The sequence below is a fragment of the Vitis vinifera genome, chromosome 12 (genome assembly GCF_030704535.1).
Source record: "Vitis vinifera cultivar Pinot Noir 40024 chromosome 12, ASM3070453v1".
NCBI lineage: Eukaryota > Viridiplantae > Streptophyta > Magnoliopsida > Vitales > Vitaceae > Vitis > Vitis vinifera.
The window spans coordinates 4,773,840-4,791,767 of NC_081816.1; the positions used below are offsets into that span (position 1 = coordinate 4,773,840).

Below are 17,928 nucleotides of genomic sequence, written 5' to 3' on the forward strand. Positions count from 1 at the left end.
TAAAGAATTATTTAAAGTCCGTTTCTCAATAATTTAAAAAAATATTTCTAATACTTTTAATATTTGAAAAATTTTATTATTTAAGTGTTAAAAATATTATAAACATTTTCTAAAATCACTACAAAACGTATTTTTAGTATTGTTCATAATTTAATTAGTCGACTGACATCAAATATTTTTTTATTTAATATAAAAATTTGGTAATCCTAGCTAGTAATAATTTGAGAGTAATTGAAATTAGTCAATTTAATTTTTAACCAAAATTAATTATTGAATTTTAATTTAATATAAAATTATTTTCATATTATTGAATTTATATGGTGATTTTAGTTAGTAGTAGATAAATTAATTAAGATTAAACTCTGTTTGGATTGAAAACAATAAATTATGGCAAATTGGTGTTTTGTCTATTTATTTGAAAGCTACTTTTTTTTTTTTTTTTGTAATAAAGATTTTAATGAATATAAAAGATTTTCAATAATATAAATATGACAATAATATTATTAGGAAAATTTTAAGATATTAAATCGACAATCATCAAAGATGTAATTCAAGTAGAAACAGATGAGATTAAAATATAAAAAAATAAGTTAGAGTCAATAAAGGATTGATTTGAATATAAAATAATTACAATAATATTGATTGGAGTCTTTTTATATGAACCAAAAGGTATTACAACGTGAGTCTTATCATTATTGAATGTTAATTTGAACTTGTGTTTTCATAATTATTTAGTAGTGTTAGGAGTGTGAAAGATTGTTTTTTTTTTATTAATGTAATCGGTTCTTATAAAAAGTGTGATTATTTTTCAAATTATGTAACCGACAGTTTTTGTTTATGAAGCCTAAGGATTCGAAATGAATCGAGCAGTCGGTGTCAGGGGAGTCCCCACTTCCACATGCCCAAAGTCTCCACAACACACCAGCATGCAATTCTAGTACTAGACTTGTTATTAATCTTCCAACACCACAAGCCCTCACTCTCTCAGTCTCTCCCTCTCTCTCTCTACTCCACCCAACTCATCTCCTCTCGTTTTCCTGATTCCCTTTCCACGTTTCTTCTCCATTCTCTGGTCACTGGTTGTTGGGTTATAGATGATCCGTTACAAAGCGGTTTCTGCATAGTCTCTGCTGCCATTGACTTCAACCAACAGAATTCATGGAGCCTCAGCGCTTCACCCAATTGATGCTCCTCTACTGCAGAATCCAAAGCACGCGTGTGGCACTTGTGGGTGGTAACCACACCTCTTCCAGGTTTTGCACTCGCTAAATCCCCCGTTTTCCTTTTTCTGCATCTTCATCTCTGTCTGTTTCTGGGAACTTCCAAATTTTTCCAAATCGACCTCTCAAAATTACTGCTGCATTCCTGCAACTTCAGATCCAGAGACCTTTGTTTGGGTCCTATAGCCTGATAATCATGGAAATGGCTCGTGGGCTTCGAGCCAAGAATGGGATAGTCAAACACAGTGGTGGTGACGGTGGTGGTGGTCTGGAGGACCTGAATTCTGATAACCTTTTGGTCATTAAGCTTCCTGATTCAAGGGTTTTGAGGGTTGTGTCAAGGTCCTTGTTCTTGGCCATGGTTGTGGTCTCGTTACCCTGCATTGGGTTCATTTTCAGGGGACCCTCTGCCTCCTACATCGAGGCTTCTGAATTTAGCAATGAAGCTGATTCGATTGAATTCGAGTCATTGCCTTTGCTTTTTCAGGATTTGGTCCATGAAGGCCTAATTCGAGAAGGCCATAGAGCTCTTATCTTGAGCTCTGGCATTGGGGATCCAGTCTACAATTTGAGGTTCTTCAATATTTTAAGCTCTGGCTTTGGGGATCCGGTGTACAATTTGGGGTTGTTCAACGATAATGAGATTGAAATTGTACCAGAATCTGATTTAGAGCACTCGGGATTCATCCCAGATGAGAAGTTTGATATTGTGTTTGCCTCTTCCTTCAGAGCTATTAAGCTCGTTGATCCCCTTATCAAAACTGGTGGCATTTTAGCCTTACAGTTGAGCGAGACCTTCAAAGAAATACCAAATTATAGAATTGTGTATGTCAGGCGATTCAATTCAACAGTTGTGGCTGTGAGGAAAACTGTTGAGGGAAACGAGGAATTGAATTCCTCAACAAAAAGAGGCCTTTGTGCAATGCCCTCTCAGGCCAAGAAGGCAGCATTGAAGGGTCTTGAAAGTGCTTTGCTTGAGTCACCAAGGCATGCTTTAAAACAATCAAGACAGTACTTAAAGAGAACCAAGTTCCTCCCTGACTTGCTGGGGGATTCTCTTGAAGGTTACCCACAACGAATATTCATCAATGTGGGCTTCAAGGAAGACAGCAGTGCTACAATGGATTGGTTTCATCAGAACTACCCGAAAAGGAATCAAGATTTTGTGATTTACAATTTGGAGATAGATTGTCAGCCAGGCAGCCTAATGCCACAAATGGGGAAGGCTACAAATGTTGGAATATCGGGTTGGTTAATGGAGAATGTGAAGGAAGAGGAGTACGTTGTGATGAAGGCAGAGGCAGAAGTGGTGGAGGAAATGATAAAAGGGAGAACAGTCTGTCTGGTGGATGAACTGTTTCTGGGGTGCAACCACCAGAGGCAGAAAGGGGAAAACAATAAGCAGAGAGCTTATTGGGAGTGCTTGGCCTTGTATGGGAGGCTGAGAGATGAGGGAGTTGCTGTGCACCAATGGTGGGGCTGATCAAGACCTACCTTATTACCTATCTGTTTGCTTTGATTTCTGCTCAGTTTGAAGTGTATTGGTATGTGTGGTATGTGTGGTAAGTGAGAGTGTGAAGAGGGACCATGGTCTTTTCCTTTTGACTCTTGCTGTAAAAATAAGTTAAGAGAATGAGACATGTTGTGAGAGTATTTAAAAATTCTAGGTTTCTGTTGTTGGTGAGCTGTCATCCTGATGAAGCCAAACAATAATGTCACATGGATGTTGATCTTTGTTGTATTTGCTATTTAGTTTTGGTACATGAAATGCCTTTGTCATGGTTTCTAATTGTTGAAAAGGACTTGAAATGCCAATGGTGACAATGACGTACACAGTTGAACCCACCCAACCTCAGCACGCGGAAAATTATTGACTATATATATATATTTTTATTCCCTGGAATCCAGAATGGAGTAGGGAGTGTAGAGAAGAATGGTGCCTTTCTTCATAAACAAGACAATATATCTCATCTAACTAATCCCATCCATATGGGAGCCTCTTTTCAAGTGGGTCTTTATCATGATTTCATAGTTATTTGTGTGATAATAGTTAGGTCCTTTTTTAATTCAGTGTGTAAAAGGTCCTTTTTTGTCAATCAAAGGAGCTCTATAACCCACTAAGCAAGTAAAGGCATTTTAAAGTAAACAGCGTCGAATGCTTTGGAGGCCCCGGACAAAATAGCTTAGGGTTTATTTTGGAACTTATTTAAAAATTGTTTTGAAAATCATAGGTATGTTTGGTTGCTATTTTTGAAAATTGTTTCTGAAAAATAATTTTTGAGAACAGTTTTTTATGTTTTCAGAAAAAAAAAAAATGTTTGGGAATTGAATTTTGGAAAACAGTTTTTGTTTTTCAAAAAAAAAAAAAACATGTTTTATTGAGTTAATAAAAAAGTTTCTTAAAATAAGTAAAACAAAAAACATGTTTGGAAGTTATTTTTTAATTAATAAAATATTTTTTTCCATTAACTTGATATTATAAATATATAAATACACAATTCATTTTAATTAAAAAAATTATTCCATTTTGAAATTTTTACACCAGTTATAATTTTTTTAAACAAAGGATGATTTTATAATCATGTGTAAGTATATTAATTTCAATAATTTAAGGAAGAAAAAAGGGTTTAGGGGTGGGAGTTGGATGAAGCTCACTTTTGTAGAAACACAAAAAAACAGCTAGAAAAACATATAAAAAAAAAGAAAGAGAAAACACAAAAAACAATCTATTCTATGACTAATAAAAAAATAATGAAAACATCTTTTTATTGTTATAAAAAAAGTGATTTTTGAGAACACGGAAAACACAAAAAATAAAAACACACCCCCTTTCCTAAACAAGTTTTTTATTTTCAAGAATAGAAAACAGTTCTTGAAAGTAGGAACCAAACAAACCTATGATTTTTAAATATAGTTTTCAAACATAAAAAAGAGCAAATTAAGTCGTAATCATGGGAAGGATAAGAGACCCTATAATAATTGATAAGGATAACCCATTGTAGAGTCCCATCCTTTCAAACTGAGATAAAAACCAAACTTACTATGAACGTAGGGTCACTCTGTTCAAGGATTCAATGAGAAAACTCAAGAAACTCGAAATCTGAATCTTAATCAAATTTGAAGTTTCACGCACTAGGCCATAACCTCCTCTCTAAACCGAGCCCTGGTCTTAGGATTTAGGAGTATAGTCTTCATTATAGGGTTCTTCGATTACCATCTCAGTTCCTAACGCGTCATACATCTTAATAAACTATGTTTATACTCCACATTTTAAATTCGTGGGATACTATTGATGAATGATATGCAGCTTTTTTATTTCCCAGAATAACCCAAATATACAGAAAAAAGAGGGGAGGCGGGATGCAGCTCAATGTTTCTGAAGACAGGAATTTAGCAGATAGTGAGCTGCATCTAGCCCCATCCCTCATCCACCATACACCTGAAAAAGAGAAAATGACTATACCAAACTGGGCCTTCCGGACAACTAAGTTATCTTAATTTAACAATTCACAGCCTAAGTATCCCTGTATTCGATACCAGCTTCAGCTTCAGTCAAGCTGGCATCATTCTCGCTTAACAAATAGTCACAAAGCTCCAAAAGCTGATCCGCAAGGGGAGGAATACCAGGGTTACGTCCATCGTTATATTTGTGGGCATTGTAGGTGATTTGCCACACATCATGCCTGAAATCCTCTCGGTTCTTGTACTCCATCTTCCTCACCTTCTCCCTGATCGTGGACAGGTCCATCGGGTCCCTTATGATGTCCAGGTAATCGGGAGCTTCTTTCTTGGACACTGGTTTTAAGAAGAGATAAGACACCTCATATCTGTCTCTCAGGGAATCCACAATGCTTTCTAAGACATTTGACAAACCAACCTGCAGGAAGATCAATAAGAATCTCATGTCAATTGGAAGTTTGTATCCAACAATGTATTGAAGTGATTAGGATAAGTAGAAGTAAGCCATGCCATCCCCCTCTCATAGCTGTGAAAAAAGGGACTTAATTAAGATACAAGTGCACCAATAATCCAAAGCTCGATTGCTGCATATTTGTGCTAATCCTGTATAACCTATTTTAAGGGTTCAAGCTCAAAGAGAAAAAAAGTTGAAAACAGAAAACAGGGGAGAATAAAAAATCAGAAAGGGGTGACTCTTTAAGTAGATGGTTAAGAAGGGTATATAAAAAGCAACTTCAAGAACTAATTTCAAAACACCATAAGGATGTTATGTAATGGCCTACCGAAGATTCTTTACTCCCAGAAAAGGTGTGAGGCTGTACCTGGGCTTGTGATTTTAATATCATCTTTCAACATGGAACCAAGCTCTTCATTCTAGATTTTTCTTCCCAGTTAATATAGAAATGAAAGCAAACAACATCATTAAATGACTAGGAATGCCCTCATTTGTAATCATTGTCCAAGTGTTCATCAATTAGTTGCAAATATAGGAGTAGCATTTACAGGAAGTTGTAAGAGCCAGCATAAGCAGCAAAATTCCATGTGTAAAATGTAGAAAAGAGATATAGAGCTTGGAGAAAATAAGCAGAGTGTACCTCTCCTCCTCTACGGCGCTTTGTTGGTGGGCCATAGTCTGCACCAAACTTTCCCAACTCAACGACAGGTCTCCTTTTGGTACTCCTGTCCCTTTCTGGAATCCTTCTATCATTTCTTCTAGTTCTGTAGTCCTCTAAATGATTGTCTCTCATTTCAGGCATTTTTTTCTTTTTCTTTTTCCGTGCTTTCTGACGTTCTTCTTCCTCTCTCTCTCTTCTTATGGCTTCCTCAAACTTTCTAATCTCAGCTAACCTTTCTTGCTCTTCTAGCATCCTCATTTCTTCCTCATAAAGCCTCTTTGCCCTCTCTTCTCTCAATCTCTCTGCATTTCTCCTCTTCTCTTCCTCTTCCCACAATCTTTTATCCTCTCTAGCTTTCCTTTTTGCGGCATCCTCATTCAAATGCTTGGTCTCTGGCTTCTTATGCTTCTCAAAACTTGATAATTCAACTATTTTCTTAGTTTTTCTGTACTCAAGACCAGTGCTTCCATCCTGACTGACTTGGTCTAGACTAATCTCTTTTGGCCGTTTGATTATGATCTTCTTACGAGGCTGGTCTCTATCTGTATCCACTGGTGGCCGTATTACAATAGAGGGTTTATGAGATTCAACCTGGTCCCTATCTGTTTCCGTAGGAGGCCGTGTCACATTAGAGGGCTTATGAGATTCAACCTGGTCTCTGTCTATTTCCGATGGTGGGCGTATTACAATAGAAGGCTTATGAGATTCAACATGTTCCTTATCTGTTTCAGTAGGCGGCCGGATCACAATAGAGGGTTTATGAGATTCAACCTGTGAATCTTCGGGTTTCATCTTGTTGGAAATTATTATTTTATTAACCTTAACAAACTTATTCCCAGTTTCAGCATCAGAAATGACAGGTTGGTCAGGACCATGTGTGGTCCCTGGAGCGACTTTATCAGGAAGCCTATCAGCAGAGCCACATTTAAACTTCACAGGAAGATTTTTTGCCTTCAAACTAGACTTCTCGCCCTCAGAAGTTTCTACCAGAGCCATTTTTGTTGCACTTTTTGGTATGATTTTCTTTATGAGAGTCCTCTGCTGGAGCTGAGCAGAGTGTTCCAAAGAACTGGACTTCACTGATGCCTTTTCTGGTTCTGTAATCTCAACTTGTGCTTCTAAATCTTCTCCATACTTGGGGCAATTCTTGTTAGTCCTCATGTGCCCAAGCTAGTAAAACAGAAGGCAAATGATCATAAGGAAATTATGACAATTTTCCCAATCACTGCAACAATTTCAGGTTAGATTACACACCTGACCACAAGCTCCGCAGACAAAACTTTCTCTTGCTGATTTTTTTTCCTTGAACATCTGGTTGCAGACAATACAAAATAAATTAAGCTGGTTTTGGACAGCAATAAGAAAGATCTGTGTAGAAAGTATTATGATATTCCAAGAATGAAGTACCAAGTATGAATTTTACAGGGCCAATGTGCATTTGCTACACAAATATTACCCAAAGAAAAAAGGAGATATTTGGTACAGTGTAAAGTGGAATGATCTATGGGAGGTGGTCACTGAAGTACAGTCCAATATATACACAAACACATATTTTGAGGCACAAAGTCAAAATAATTGCAGGAACCAACAACTCCGATTATGAACATACAAGTATAAATGATGTATATATGCATATAAATTCTAGGAAAGTATGCAATGGAGATGCATGCATGTATTTATGTTTGCAAGAAACCAAAACATGGCAGCTCCAGTGCTCGTGCTCTAGGTTCATTCTATATCACAAGAGCTATTTCTCTCCCCCACTCCACCCAATTACAGTTAAAGAACTGGCTTGGTGAGAACGCTAAACATGGCTCCATTGCTCGTGCTCCAGGTTCATTCTGTATCAGAAGAGCAATCTCTCTCTCTCTCTCTCTCAATTCATTTTTCTTTTCGTCCTGATAATGCAATGCAAGAGGTCGGAAATCTGGTTGTTTCTGATAATGAAAAGGCAATTGAGGTACAATTGGCCTTGTTTTAGACAGAATGAGTTCCTGTCCTCACCCCACCACCACTGCCACACACACATGCATGGGCACACCAAAACATTAAAGACATGATTGTAAAACAGAAAGGCTCAACAAGAATATCTCCAAATCACCATATAACCATGGACTGTATAAACATCAATAATGCTCTAGGGCTAATGCATGTGTTACAAAGACATTAGGGGCAAAAAAACTAATTTCTGCTAGATAAGATAAAACTTCCTATATCATACCACAACAGAAAAAACAAATAAAATAACTTACTTTAATTCCATCACCCATTATTTTTATCTTCTTATGGAGTACTCCCATGCGTGCGGCGTCATTCTTCTTCAAAATTTTTGCCTTCCCAGAAATGTTTCTTTTAGGAAGAAAACTTTCCACCTGCCACCAAAGCATTGTTTTCTCGGTCTTATCTCCATTATGTTTAAAAATTGTCTATATGACTAGACATAAAGTTCATATGAAAGTAAAATTAGCCAATAGAAAGGGGCTGGCATCCATTCTTACCTCCTTTGAGTCTCGAAAGGCTTTCTCTTTTTGAGAGTATGATCCATCAGGCTGCACTTTACTAACAAGCTGCTTTACTACAGCACTATTTTTCTTCATTTTTTGTCCATTTTCAAAACCAAAATTTAATTGTGACCCCAAAGCCAATCCTTCTTCCTCCCCGACAGGTCTTGTTTTTTTCTTCTTTTTCCTCTCAGCTTCATCATCTGCAGAGCAGTTATCAATGTCAACTACACATCATGAATACAAAGGGGTTTAAGCTAATTCTAGCCAGGGCAATACGATTCTTGGAAGTTCAGTTGAACAAACTCCAATATTTGTTTTGCTCTAGATATGATGAGCCAATTTAAAAAAGGGTACAGGCATGTGTAATCCACATGCAGGAAAGGGCCCAAAAAATTCCACATATTCCACTGTGGACTAAATTATTTGACCAACACATCTGAGAGGGTACCTCATTTAGGAAAAAAAAATAGTACAAAAAACGAAAAACAGAAAATTCTTATCTTATATCTTCCCATTTCTCAGTCTCAGCAGATGTGGGTAAACCCCAAGAAACAATATTTTCCTATGTACTCTAAAAAGGCAAAGCTAATTTTAAGGTGTTTTGCCCAAATGAGGCAAACATAAGTCTCAAACTGGAATGAGACAAAAGCCTCAACTTAAACACCAAAAAGTAAAACCAACTATACAATAGAAATACTAAGAGTAGTAGTAGTGCCCAAATAAGGCAAGCATAAGTCTTAAGCTAGAATGAGATGTAGACCTCAACTTAAGCTCAAAAAAGGGAAAAAAAAAAAGGAGGAAAAAAAAAAAAACAACGACAATAATAGTTATTATTGAAAAGAAAATTGTCAAAAAATATAATAGACCAATGAAATCAAATAAAAATAAAATAATATGAAAACCATAAAATACATAATAAGAAAAATAATTATTTGTCATTTTCTTTCTTTCTTTTCTGTTTTTCTTTTGTAAGGGTTAAACTGAAACTCTGAACTGTAGACCCAAAACTAATATAATACATACCAAAAGTCACAACAGCGCCAAATCCATTAAAATCCAATTGAATATAGAGGCTTAAGAAATATATACCAGAAGCCAACAAAGGCCCAATACCCAATGAATATTTGAGGCTTTAGCCTTGACTGCCTCAAGTATCATTCAAAGCTGTATGCCTCAATAGGTTGGTTTTAGCACTGATTATCCTGTATTAAGGCTAAAGCCTCAAATCTTCTGATGTGGGAGGTTCCAAGTTCAAGTCCCAACAAGGACAAAAAAGAATATGACCAATTAAAAAGAAAAAGACCTGCAACCAATTATTAACAAATAATAGTAACAAGTAGTTAGAAACAAACAGCCCATACCATCCATGAGCATCCTACACAACTCCGCTGCTTCAGCAGCTTCATCTTCAATTTCCTCTTCTGCCTGTGCTTGGGATGGGCGCCTTCTCATTTTGAGCCCCCTAACACCATCTGTTCTATCATGCTTTGATTCACAGTTACCCTCTTCCCCATCCTCACATTCTTCTGCATCCAGTAGATTTTCTAGGTCTCCAGCAAAGGAATCCAGGTCACTATTTGCTTCAGAGTCACTCTCAATTTCATCACTGTCAACAGCTGAAAGACTCTGAACTTGTCGATCCCAAATCTCCTGACATTTTTCTCTGGTCTGCTGCTGAAGCTGAAGAAAGGACATGCGCTGCCCACGTGCATACTTACTGATAGTTGTTGGATCAACCTTTACCCCTGATGCAGCTTGCTCACTTGAAAGCTTACGGATCATAGCAATACGATGCCACCTAGTCTGCTTTGCAATTAGCTCCTCCGGAACATTAAACTTGAGGAGAACCTGGAAGGATCATACTTGAGAGCTAACAAACATGTGGTAGTATAAATATAGGTTTTTACATTCTGGTATAACAAGAGATTATTTGATAAAAGTATTAATTAGAAAAAATTTGCTAGGATGGGAAAATCTCATAAAACCAGGATGATCCTAGCAACTGATACAAAGAGAACTAACTGTAACTTAGATGTAAGGAAAGACAAAAATGGTCAAAGTTTTATGACTAACTTGAAAATAAAGGAAAATAGATCTAGGAAAGAGAAACCTTAAGACACCAAGTAAAAATAGCAAGTTAAAGAAATTCCCTCATCTTCAAATCCCAAACCTTTCCAACTCCATTTGATTCTTGCCTTCTTGAATGAATTAGGGAAAGCAAAGGAAAATGCTTAAAAATGGGTGTTTTTCTTAAGTGCCTTTTCCTCATCTTTCCCATTTTCTTCTTACAAAACCAAACAGTGATAGAATTTCATCTAAGAAAACTGTTAGATCAACCAAAGTTCCATAGCCATCAAAACCATTCGCTTAGCTGTCTTGCTTAAGTCCCTTGAGATCAAGCTTTGAGTCTTACAATCAGAAACTGTGGAATCAACAACTGTGAGTAGAGCAGAACAGAAGGGGGAAAAAAAATGAAGGATTTGTATAACAGAACCAAAGTAGTTGGGTAGGGCAAGGCTATGTTCAGGGGTTCCCTAAAAATGAACATTTTTTTATATGTTCCCTAGAAATGAATATATAAACAATTATTAAATTAGTTATGCTTCTACCAAAACTACATATTGATCAAGCCACTAGGCTTTTACATTTATTTTTATTTGTTAAATTTTATTTTCTATTTGTTAAATTACAATAAGATGATTTACTTGATTGTCTTATTTGTGTGAAAATCTGGGCCTGGTTGGATGAGAATTGGTTAATACATGCAGCTTCTTTTAGTGTTTTACTTTTGACATAACTCATATACAGTGTTTATTGTTAACTGACCATTGAATCCAAAATTATCTAATTGTCATATTATTATTCATTGTCTAACTGTCATATTAATGTTTGTGGCAGATAAACAAAAACAAACTAGAAATTTATTTATAGAGAGCAGTGACATATGCTTTGAATTGTAGTCAGTCGAGTTGAATCAAATTCCCTGTAAAAAATATTGGTTAAAGTTTTTACTTATCACCCAAAGATAAGAATAGACCAAATCCAAAAATTGCTATTTAAGGGTTTCATTCTATGTTTCTTTGGGTGGATTTCATTTCACTGATTACTGATTAGATTTTATAAAAACGGATGCTGTCTTTTTCATGGATGATCTCTTTGAATTTTGCATTTAAGTATTTGGCTTTATTCTGATGATAATAATAATCAATAATAACTCATATGAAGCCATGAATATTTGGTCTCTTAATCTCTAAAAATCTTGGAGATTACTGTCATAGGCTATATAAAAAGTAATAAAGTTTGACATTCATACACTTATTGCAGTGTATCTTAACCATCTAATTTGGGATAGGTTATGGAGGTCAAGATTTTAACTTTGATGGAGACAAAATCTATGGGGATTCCACAATCATCTATTGGATTGATCAGAGGAAGAGGAAGCACGAAACTGATATATGTGGATCGAGAAGATCTTAATCCATTCAAAGGAGATGAGTTGCCTTTTTGGATACTAAGGTCTACTATCCAAATAGTGAATTGACCATCGAGAAAAGCTTTGATCTTATATGGTGCTTTGGCTCCTCTCTATTCATGGGGCCAAGCTTACATCCTCTAGATGTCTGAATTTTTTTGATAAATAAAGACTAAAAATAAAGTAAAAAGAGCCGCCTGAAGAGCGGCCCAAAGTACACAAGAAAACAAACGTCCCTTCACCACCAAGGCTCAACCAAAAGAGTATAGAAAGAACCTCAACAAGTACCCAACCATTCAAAAAAACCTACTAAAGTGATGGGCAATCATCTACAAACAACTTAGACTTAGACCATAGAAAACAAACAAAATCCCTTTTCAGCTTTTGGATAGAAAAAACCTTGTTATTGAATGCAATGTCATTCCTTAACTTTCACACCATCCAAAACAAGCACAAAGGGCTTGCTTGCCAAACCTTCTTGCACTTTTTGCCCATAAAAGAACCATGTCAACCCAACAAAGTATATCTAACCAATGAAGAAAGCACCCAAGACACCCTAAAAAGTACGAAAATCAGCCCTCATAAAATCCTTATAGTTTCACAATGGAGTAGCAAATGATTTATGGATTCTTCATGTCCAAAGCACAAGAAACACTGATTTGGTAAAAACCAACCTTGTCTCTAAACTTAATTCAAAGTTAGAACTTTACCCCACACTACCTCCCACGCAAAAAAACTAACTTTGTACTAAACCCAAGAAATCCAAATGTCGCTCATTGGAAAAGACCCACCCAAGTCTAATTCCAAAACATTACAAAGAGATTTAATTGTAAACTTGTCACTCTTTGTCATTGACCAAATCAATGTATCTTCCTTTACCCCACACTACCTCCCACGCAAAAAATTGGGCTAGACCCAAGAAATCCAAATGTCACTCATTGGAAAAGACCCACCCACATCTGGTTCCAAAATATTGTAAAGGGACTTAACCGTAAACTTGCCACTCTTTGCCACTGACCAAATCAGTGTATCTTCCACATCCCTACAAACTTTCTACCCCTGCAAACAAACAAAAAATCTCTCAAAGCAATCCACCTCTCAGTCATTAAAAGATCTAGAGAAACAAGGATTCTAGCCCCCGCCCCACCTCACCCCCCTTTAGTAGAAAATTTTCGAACATCCTCCACTCATGCATTCTTAGAAAGAGATAAAGAAAATAAAGAAGGAAACACACACAACAGGTTATCCCCAAATCACCTATCCTTCCAAAAAGTACCCTTCGTCCATTACCCACCACAAAAGAACACCTAGATCTCACAAGATCCCAATCCTTCCTTATCGCTTTCTACAACCTAACCCAACCCTGTACCCCTCTTTACCTCCTGAGTTGCCCACCCCTCTCTTGCTTCCCCATACTTACTATGGATAACTTGATTCCAAAAAGCTCCTCTCTCAATTGCAAAACGCCAACTCCACTTGCAAAGAAGAACCTTATTAAGAACTGAAAGATTTTTAACCCCCAAACCCCCTTTCTTCTTATCTCCGCAAACAACCGTCCACTTAACAAGATGAGGTTTATGATCTAATGTCCCGCCGCCTTATAAAAAGTTCCTTTGAATCTATTCTAGCCTCAATCTAACAACTTTTAGCATACATAACAAAGACATAAATGGGGGCAAACTAGATAGAGTACTTTGAATCAAAGTTACCCTCCCTCCTTTGAAAATATATTGTCACTTCCACATAGACAACCTCTTGAGAAACCGCACTTCTACTCCATCCCAAGCTACCGTAGAACTTTTTTTTTTTTTTTTTTAATAAAAAACGAACAATCGTATTAAAATAGAAAAACATGAGAAGGATGAGAAGTCACCCCCAAGATGCACAAACCTAATAAAAAACTTAGTAAACCTATACTAAACAAGGAAGGCTATACAAAAAAAACAAAAGGCCTATACACATATAATAAACCCAGACCCAGTAGACCCAACCCTAAGGTGTGCAAATCGACATCCAGTTAAGCTGAATTACACTCAAATGATAGAGTTTAAAAATGTATGTATCGTAAGCCCAAAAATAAACATAGAACTGAAGCGAATCCCACATCAACTCCAACATCCTCCAAGTATCCTAAAAAACCCTAGCGTTCCTCTCTCTGCACACAATCCACAACAAAGAAAGACACGCTATCCTCCAAAGAGTCCTACCTCTGTTAGAATTCCCAAAACACTTGAAGGAAATCACCATTATATCGCAAATATTGTTTGACTGAACCCAATCCATCCCTGTCCGGCTCAACTCCATAGACTTAAACGGAGCACCCAAAGGAATAAGAGGAAGGTAGACTACCCACCTTACACCCAAGTTCTACAAGTAAATCCTCTAAATTCTCCAACCTTCCTACAAGAATTAACTCACTTTTTTCTAAGTTAATCCTCAACCTTGAAATTGCCTCAAACCACATAAGTAACCAACATAAGTATGTTATGTGATCTTGAGAAGCCTTGCAAAACACCAGAGTGTCATCAATGAACAATAAATGTGAAATCTAAACACCTTCTCCAAACCTACCTTTCACCTGACAACCAGATAAAAAACCACCAGCCATCGCCTACTTCAAAAGACAACTAAGCACCATCATTGCAATCATGAATAAATAAGGCGAAAGAGGATCTCCTTGATGCAACCCTTTAGAACTTGGAAAGAAACCAGAGAGGGTTTCATTCACTAAAACAGAGAATTTGGCTATGGGGATACACCACATTATCCGCCCAATCCATTTTCCCTCAAAACCCATTTTTTGCAAAACCAAAAGCAGAAAGGACCAGTCCAAATGATCATACGCCTTCTCTATGTCTAGTTTGCACAAAATACTATTATAATTACTTTTTAAAATTGAATCAATAGTCTTATGAGCAATAAGCATTGTATCCAAAATTTGTCTCCCCTCCATAAACGCACTTTGAGTCGTGGAAACCACTTTTCCGATCACTTTTCTTAATCTATTAGCCAACGCCTTAGCCAACCACTTATACAACTTCCCCACCAAACTAATTGGCCCAAAATCCCTCAAATCCTTGACACCCCCTTTTTGGGAATCAACACTAAAAAGGTGGCATTCAGACTCTTCTCAAAACTGTCATACCCATGGAACTCCCTAAAAAGGCTCATCACCTCATCCTTTACAAAATCCCAAGAAAATTTCCAAAAAGCCATAGAAAAACCATCCGGCCTTGGAGCTTTATCCCCATTGAACCTTGAAACAGCACTAAAAACCTCCTCTTCAAAGAAAGGCTCCTCCAACCAAACAACCTCCTGAGCCTCAAGACCCTCAAACAAGCAGCCATTTAAACTTGGTCTCCAATCCCTTGAATAAAAAAGTAGATTCTAAAAAGCTCGAGCCACCCCTTCCTTAATATCCTCTTCCTCAGACAACCACATTCCACTAATCTTAATTCTGGCTAATAAATTCCTTTTGTAGTGGCCATTAGCAATCTTATGTAAAAAACGAATATTTCTATCCCCCTCTTTTAACCAAACCTCCCAAGATTTCTGTCTACATGAAATTTCTTCCAAGAGAACCCACTTCTTATACTCCTCCCTTGCTTCCTCTCATGTGTTGACCTCCTCTAGGGCAAAATACAAGACTGCTCCCTTGCATCCCAAAAAGCCACTTGCTCCAACGCCCTAGCCTTCCTTACTCCACGCTGGCCAAAAACTTCTCTATTCCAGGCTTTCAAATTAAACTTCAACGCTCTCAACTTTGCAACCAAAATAAAACTGAAGGAACCATGAAAGTTGAATCCCTCCCATCAAGATTTTAGCAAATCCTTAAAACCCTCCTTTACCCACATATTTTCAAAACGTAAAGTCACAGGACCTCTCCTCAATCCTTCCCATCCAGCAAAATAGGAAAGTGTTCGAACAGCAGTCTAGGGAGCACACACTGCATTGCTCCACTGAAATGAGTTTCCCACCCCTCAGATACAAGGAACCAATCCAGTCGGGATTGATTTTGATTATTCAAACCACCCTCCAAGTAAAAGGACCGTCCAATAAAGGGAGATGTTGAATTATTATTATTATTTGTTAATTTTATTTTTGTAAACTCTTTTTTTTTTTGCCTTGAAGGATAGTTTATCCTTCCACTACCCGTCTAATCCACTATTTCTTTACATTTTTTATGGAATGATCAAAGATCCAAGGTTTCCCATGGGCTTTGGAGATAATTCAATTTCTTGTGAGACAAATCCTCTATCTAAGGCCATCCCTAATAGTTTCTCATGGCCCATCATTCAATCAATATAATGGCAGATTGTAAGGGAGAAAAGACCAACAGATTAGCATGTAATTTCTCTTTTCCCCTTTTGGATAGGGGGAAACTGTGGTTGTTCCATTTTTTCTTTATTTAAAGCCAAAATAGGGTTTGATCCTAGAGTAAACTACTCTTATAATCAATCCCAAGCAAGCAAAGATTTATCTTAAGTCAAAGTTACTCTATAACTGATGCTAGCTCAGCTATGAATGATTCGAGGAGTAAAATACACTAAAATTGATCACAACATGCCTAGAATCAATCCCAGGGTTCTCAAAACAGTTTTAATATGGATTTGTCTTCAAAAAGCAGACTGCCAATCTTCCTAAAGCACTCCAAATTTATAAATGCATATTTCCATGAAACCCTATGGGAGAATAAGTATCTCCCAAAATACAAAACATTGTGACATCAATTTTGAAAATTCAAATAGATCTCCTCAGAAAATCTAAGTTCTTTATTAAAAATTCAAAAGTGAGACTTACTAAAACATGCTAGAACAGTTTTAAACCACTCATTTAGGTGGTATCTGCAGCAACATCCACTGAGGAGCACTGCATTATGAAAACTGAGTGCTCAAGATCAGTAAGAAGATTGTGGGGCAGTTAAGTGGAAGAAAAAGGTTTCAGTGCATGCATTACTGTATTGCCTAACTCGATTTGATTAGTACAAACTTTCTCTAAACACAGTTCCATGCTTCTACCCCTTGTGCAAAAGAGATTTCCACATCAAAAAATTGCTTGCATACTGTTCTCTGATCTCTTGCATACTTTGCTTTATATCTTATTTGGAAGCAGTATCTTGTGGTGAATTTGGGATGGTTAAGTGGTTATTCAAAGAAACCAATTCAAACCACAAACACCCCCCCACTCCTCTTTCTTCCCTCCAGGTAATTTCCTCCCTAACTAGAATCTAGCACTCAATAAATAAAATATCAACTGACCTACAAAACTCCATCATATTCCCCTAAAAAGGAGGAAAATGCAAGATAATTTGTAGCAAAGCTAATCAAGTGATAAATATACCTATTGATGTAAAGCAGACTTGAAGTTAATTCAGATTTAAGTAGAACTAACTGAGGATTTGTACTCTGTGAGAAATCAACACACCTCTCGAGCAGCCTCCATGCTCAATCTACGCAAATCAGCATCTGTTCCAGTGACAGTTGAACCTCCTCGGCCAACAGTTATTTTTTTCTTAACCATTGCATTAGATATTGGAGCTTTGGGAGCAGTTCGGACATAGCTGAAACCTAGGCCACGACCAGATGGATCACCAACACCAGTAATTTCCAAACGTTCAATATTTTCTCTATCCTGAAAAAAAAAAATGGAAAGGAAAAGAAAAAAAATTGAGAATCCATTGTTGAGGAACAAAGAGAAGCTCAAGAAATCATCAGAGATGCCATCTCTATTCTACATATTAAGAGTGTGATGTGAATCCAAGACAAAATTACTACTTGATGATATTTAAACGGCCCCTTAAGTGAAGGCACAAAGCACTAATATAAACGAAGAAAATACAGATATATAATCTCTGAAATCAATGCACAATCCCATAGAAATAGTTGCCTAAATAACCATGGTAATTGGCAAACAATTTCACAAAATAAGTATGTAGTGTCTTCAGGTCCTTTCTCAACATCAGTTTGCCTTCAATCAAAAGCATAAAAGAAAATTATGAAATCTCAGGACTGGGCTAAAATTTACAGGTATACTGAAGTTCTGTAGATGAGGATGACAGGCTGGGAGTTTAGTTTTGGTGTGAGAAATTTAATCATGAAATATGGAGCAGAATTCACAAAACAAAAGTTGAAACTGCAAGGTTTGAAAATATCTGAAAT

At 36.8% G+C, this 17,928-nt stretch overlaps 2 protein-coding genes across 3 annotated transcripts in view; one reads left to right on the forward strand and one right to left on the reverse strand.

Annotated features, from left to right (window-relative positions):
• Positions 1-1,422: 1,422 nt before the first annotated feature.
• LOC100249012 (uncharacterized) lies at positions 1,423-2,703 on the forward strand. The gene has a single exon (XM_059741285.1). The coding sequence runs from the start codon at positions 1,423-1,425 to the stop codon at positions 2,701-2,703; it is 1,281 nt and encodes a 426-aa protein (XP_059597268.1).
• A 1,806-nt stretch (positions 2,704-4,509) lies between these two features.
• LOC100254115 (transcription initiation factor TFIID subunit 1) overlaps positions 4,510-17,928 on the reverse strand; it is a 53,668-nt gene continuing 40,249 nt past the window's right edge. For both annotated transcript variants that reach the window (XM_010658661.3, XM_010658660.3), the window contains 7 exons: positions 17,195-17,401; positions 9,660-10,146; positions 8,293-8,498; positions 8,047-8,166; positions 7,049-7,105; positions 5,774-6,964; positions 4,510-5,097 (listed from right to left, as the gene is read on the reverse strand). In XM_010658661.3, the coding sequence (XP_010656963.1) occupies positions 4,735-5,097; positions 5,774-6,964; positions 7,049-7,105; positions 8,047-8,166; positions 8,293-8,498; positions 9,660-10,146; positions 17,195-17,401 (2,631 nt within the window). In that variant the 3' untranslated portion in view covers positions 4,510-4,734. The remainder of the gene's footprint in view (positions 5,098-5,773; positions 6,965-7,048; positions 7,106-8,046; positions 8,167-8,292; positions 8,499-9,659; positions 10,147-17,194; positions 17,402-17,928) is intronic.

Coding starts and splice junctions, on each gene's coding strand:
- LOC100249012 (XM_059741285.1), top strand. CDS start 1,423: ATGGCTCGTGGGCTTCGAGCCAAGAATGGGATAGTCAAACACAGTGGT.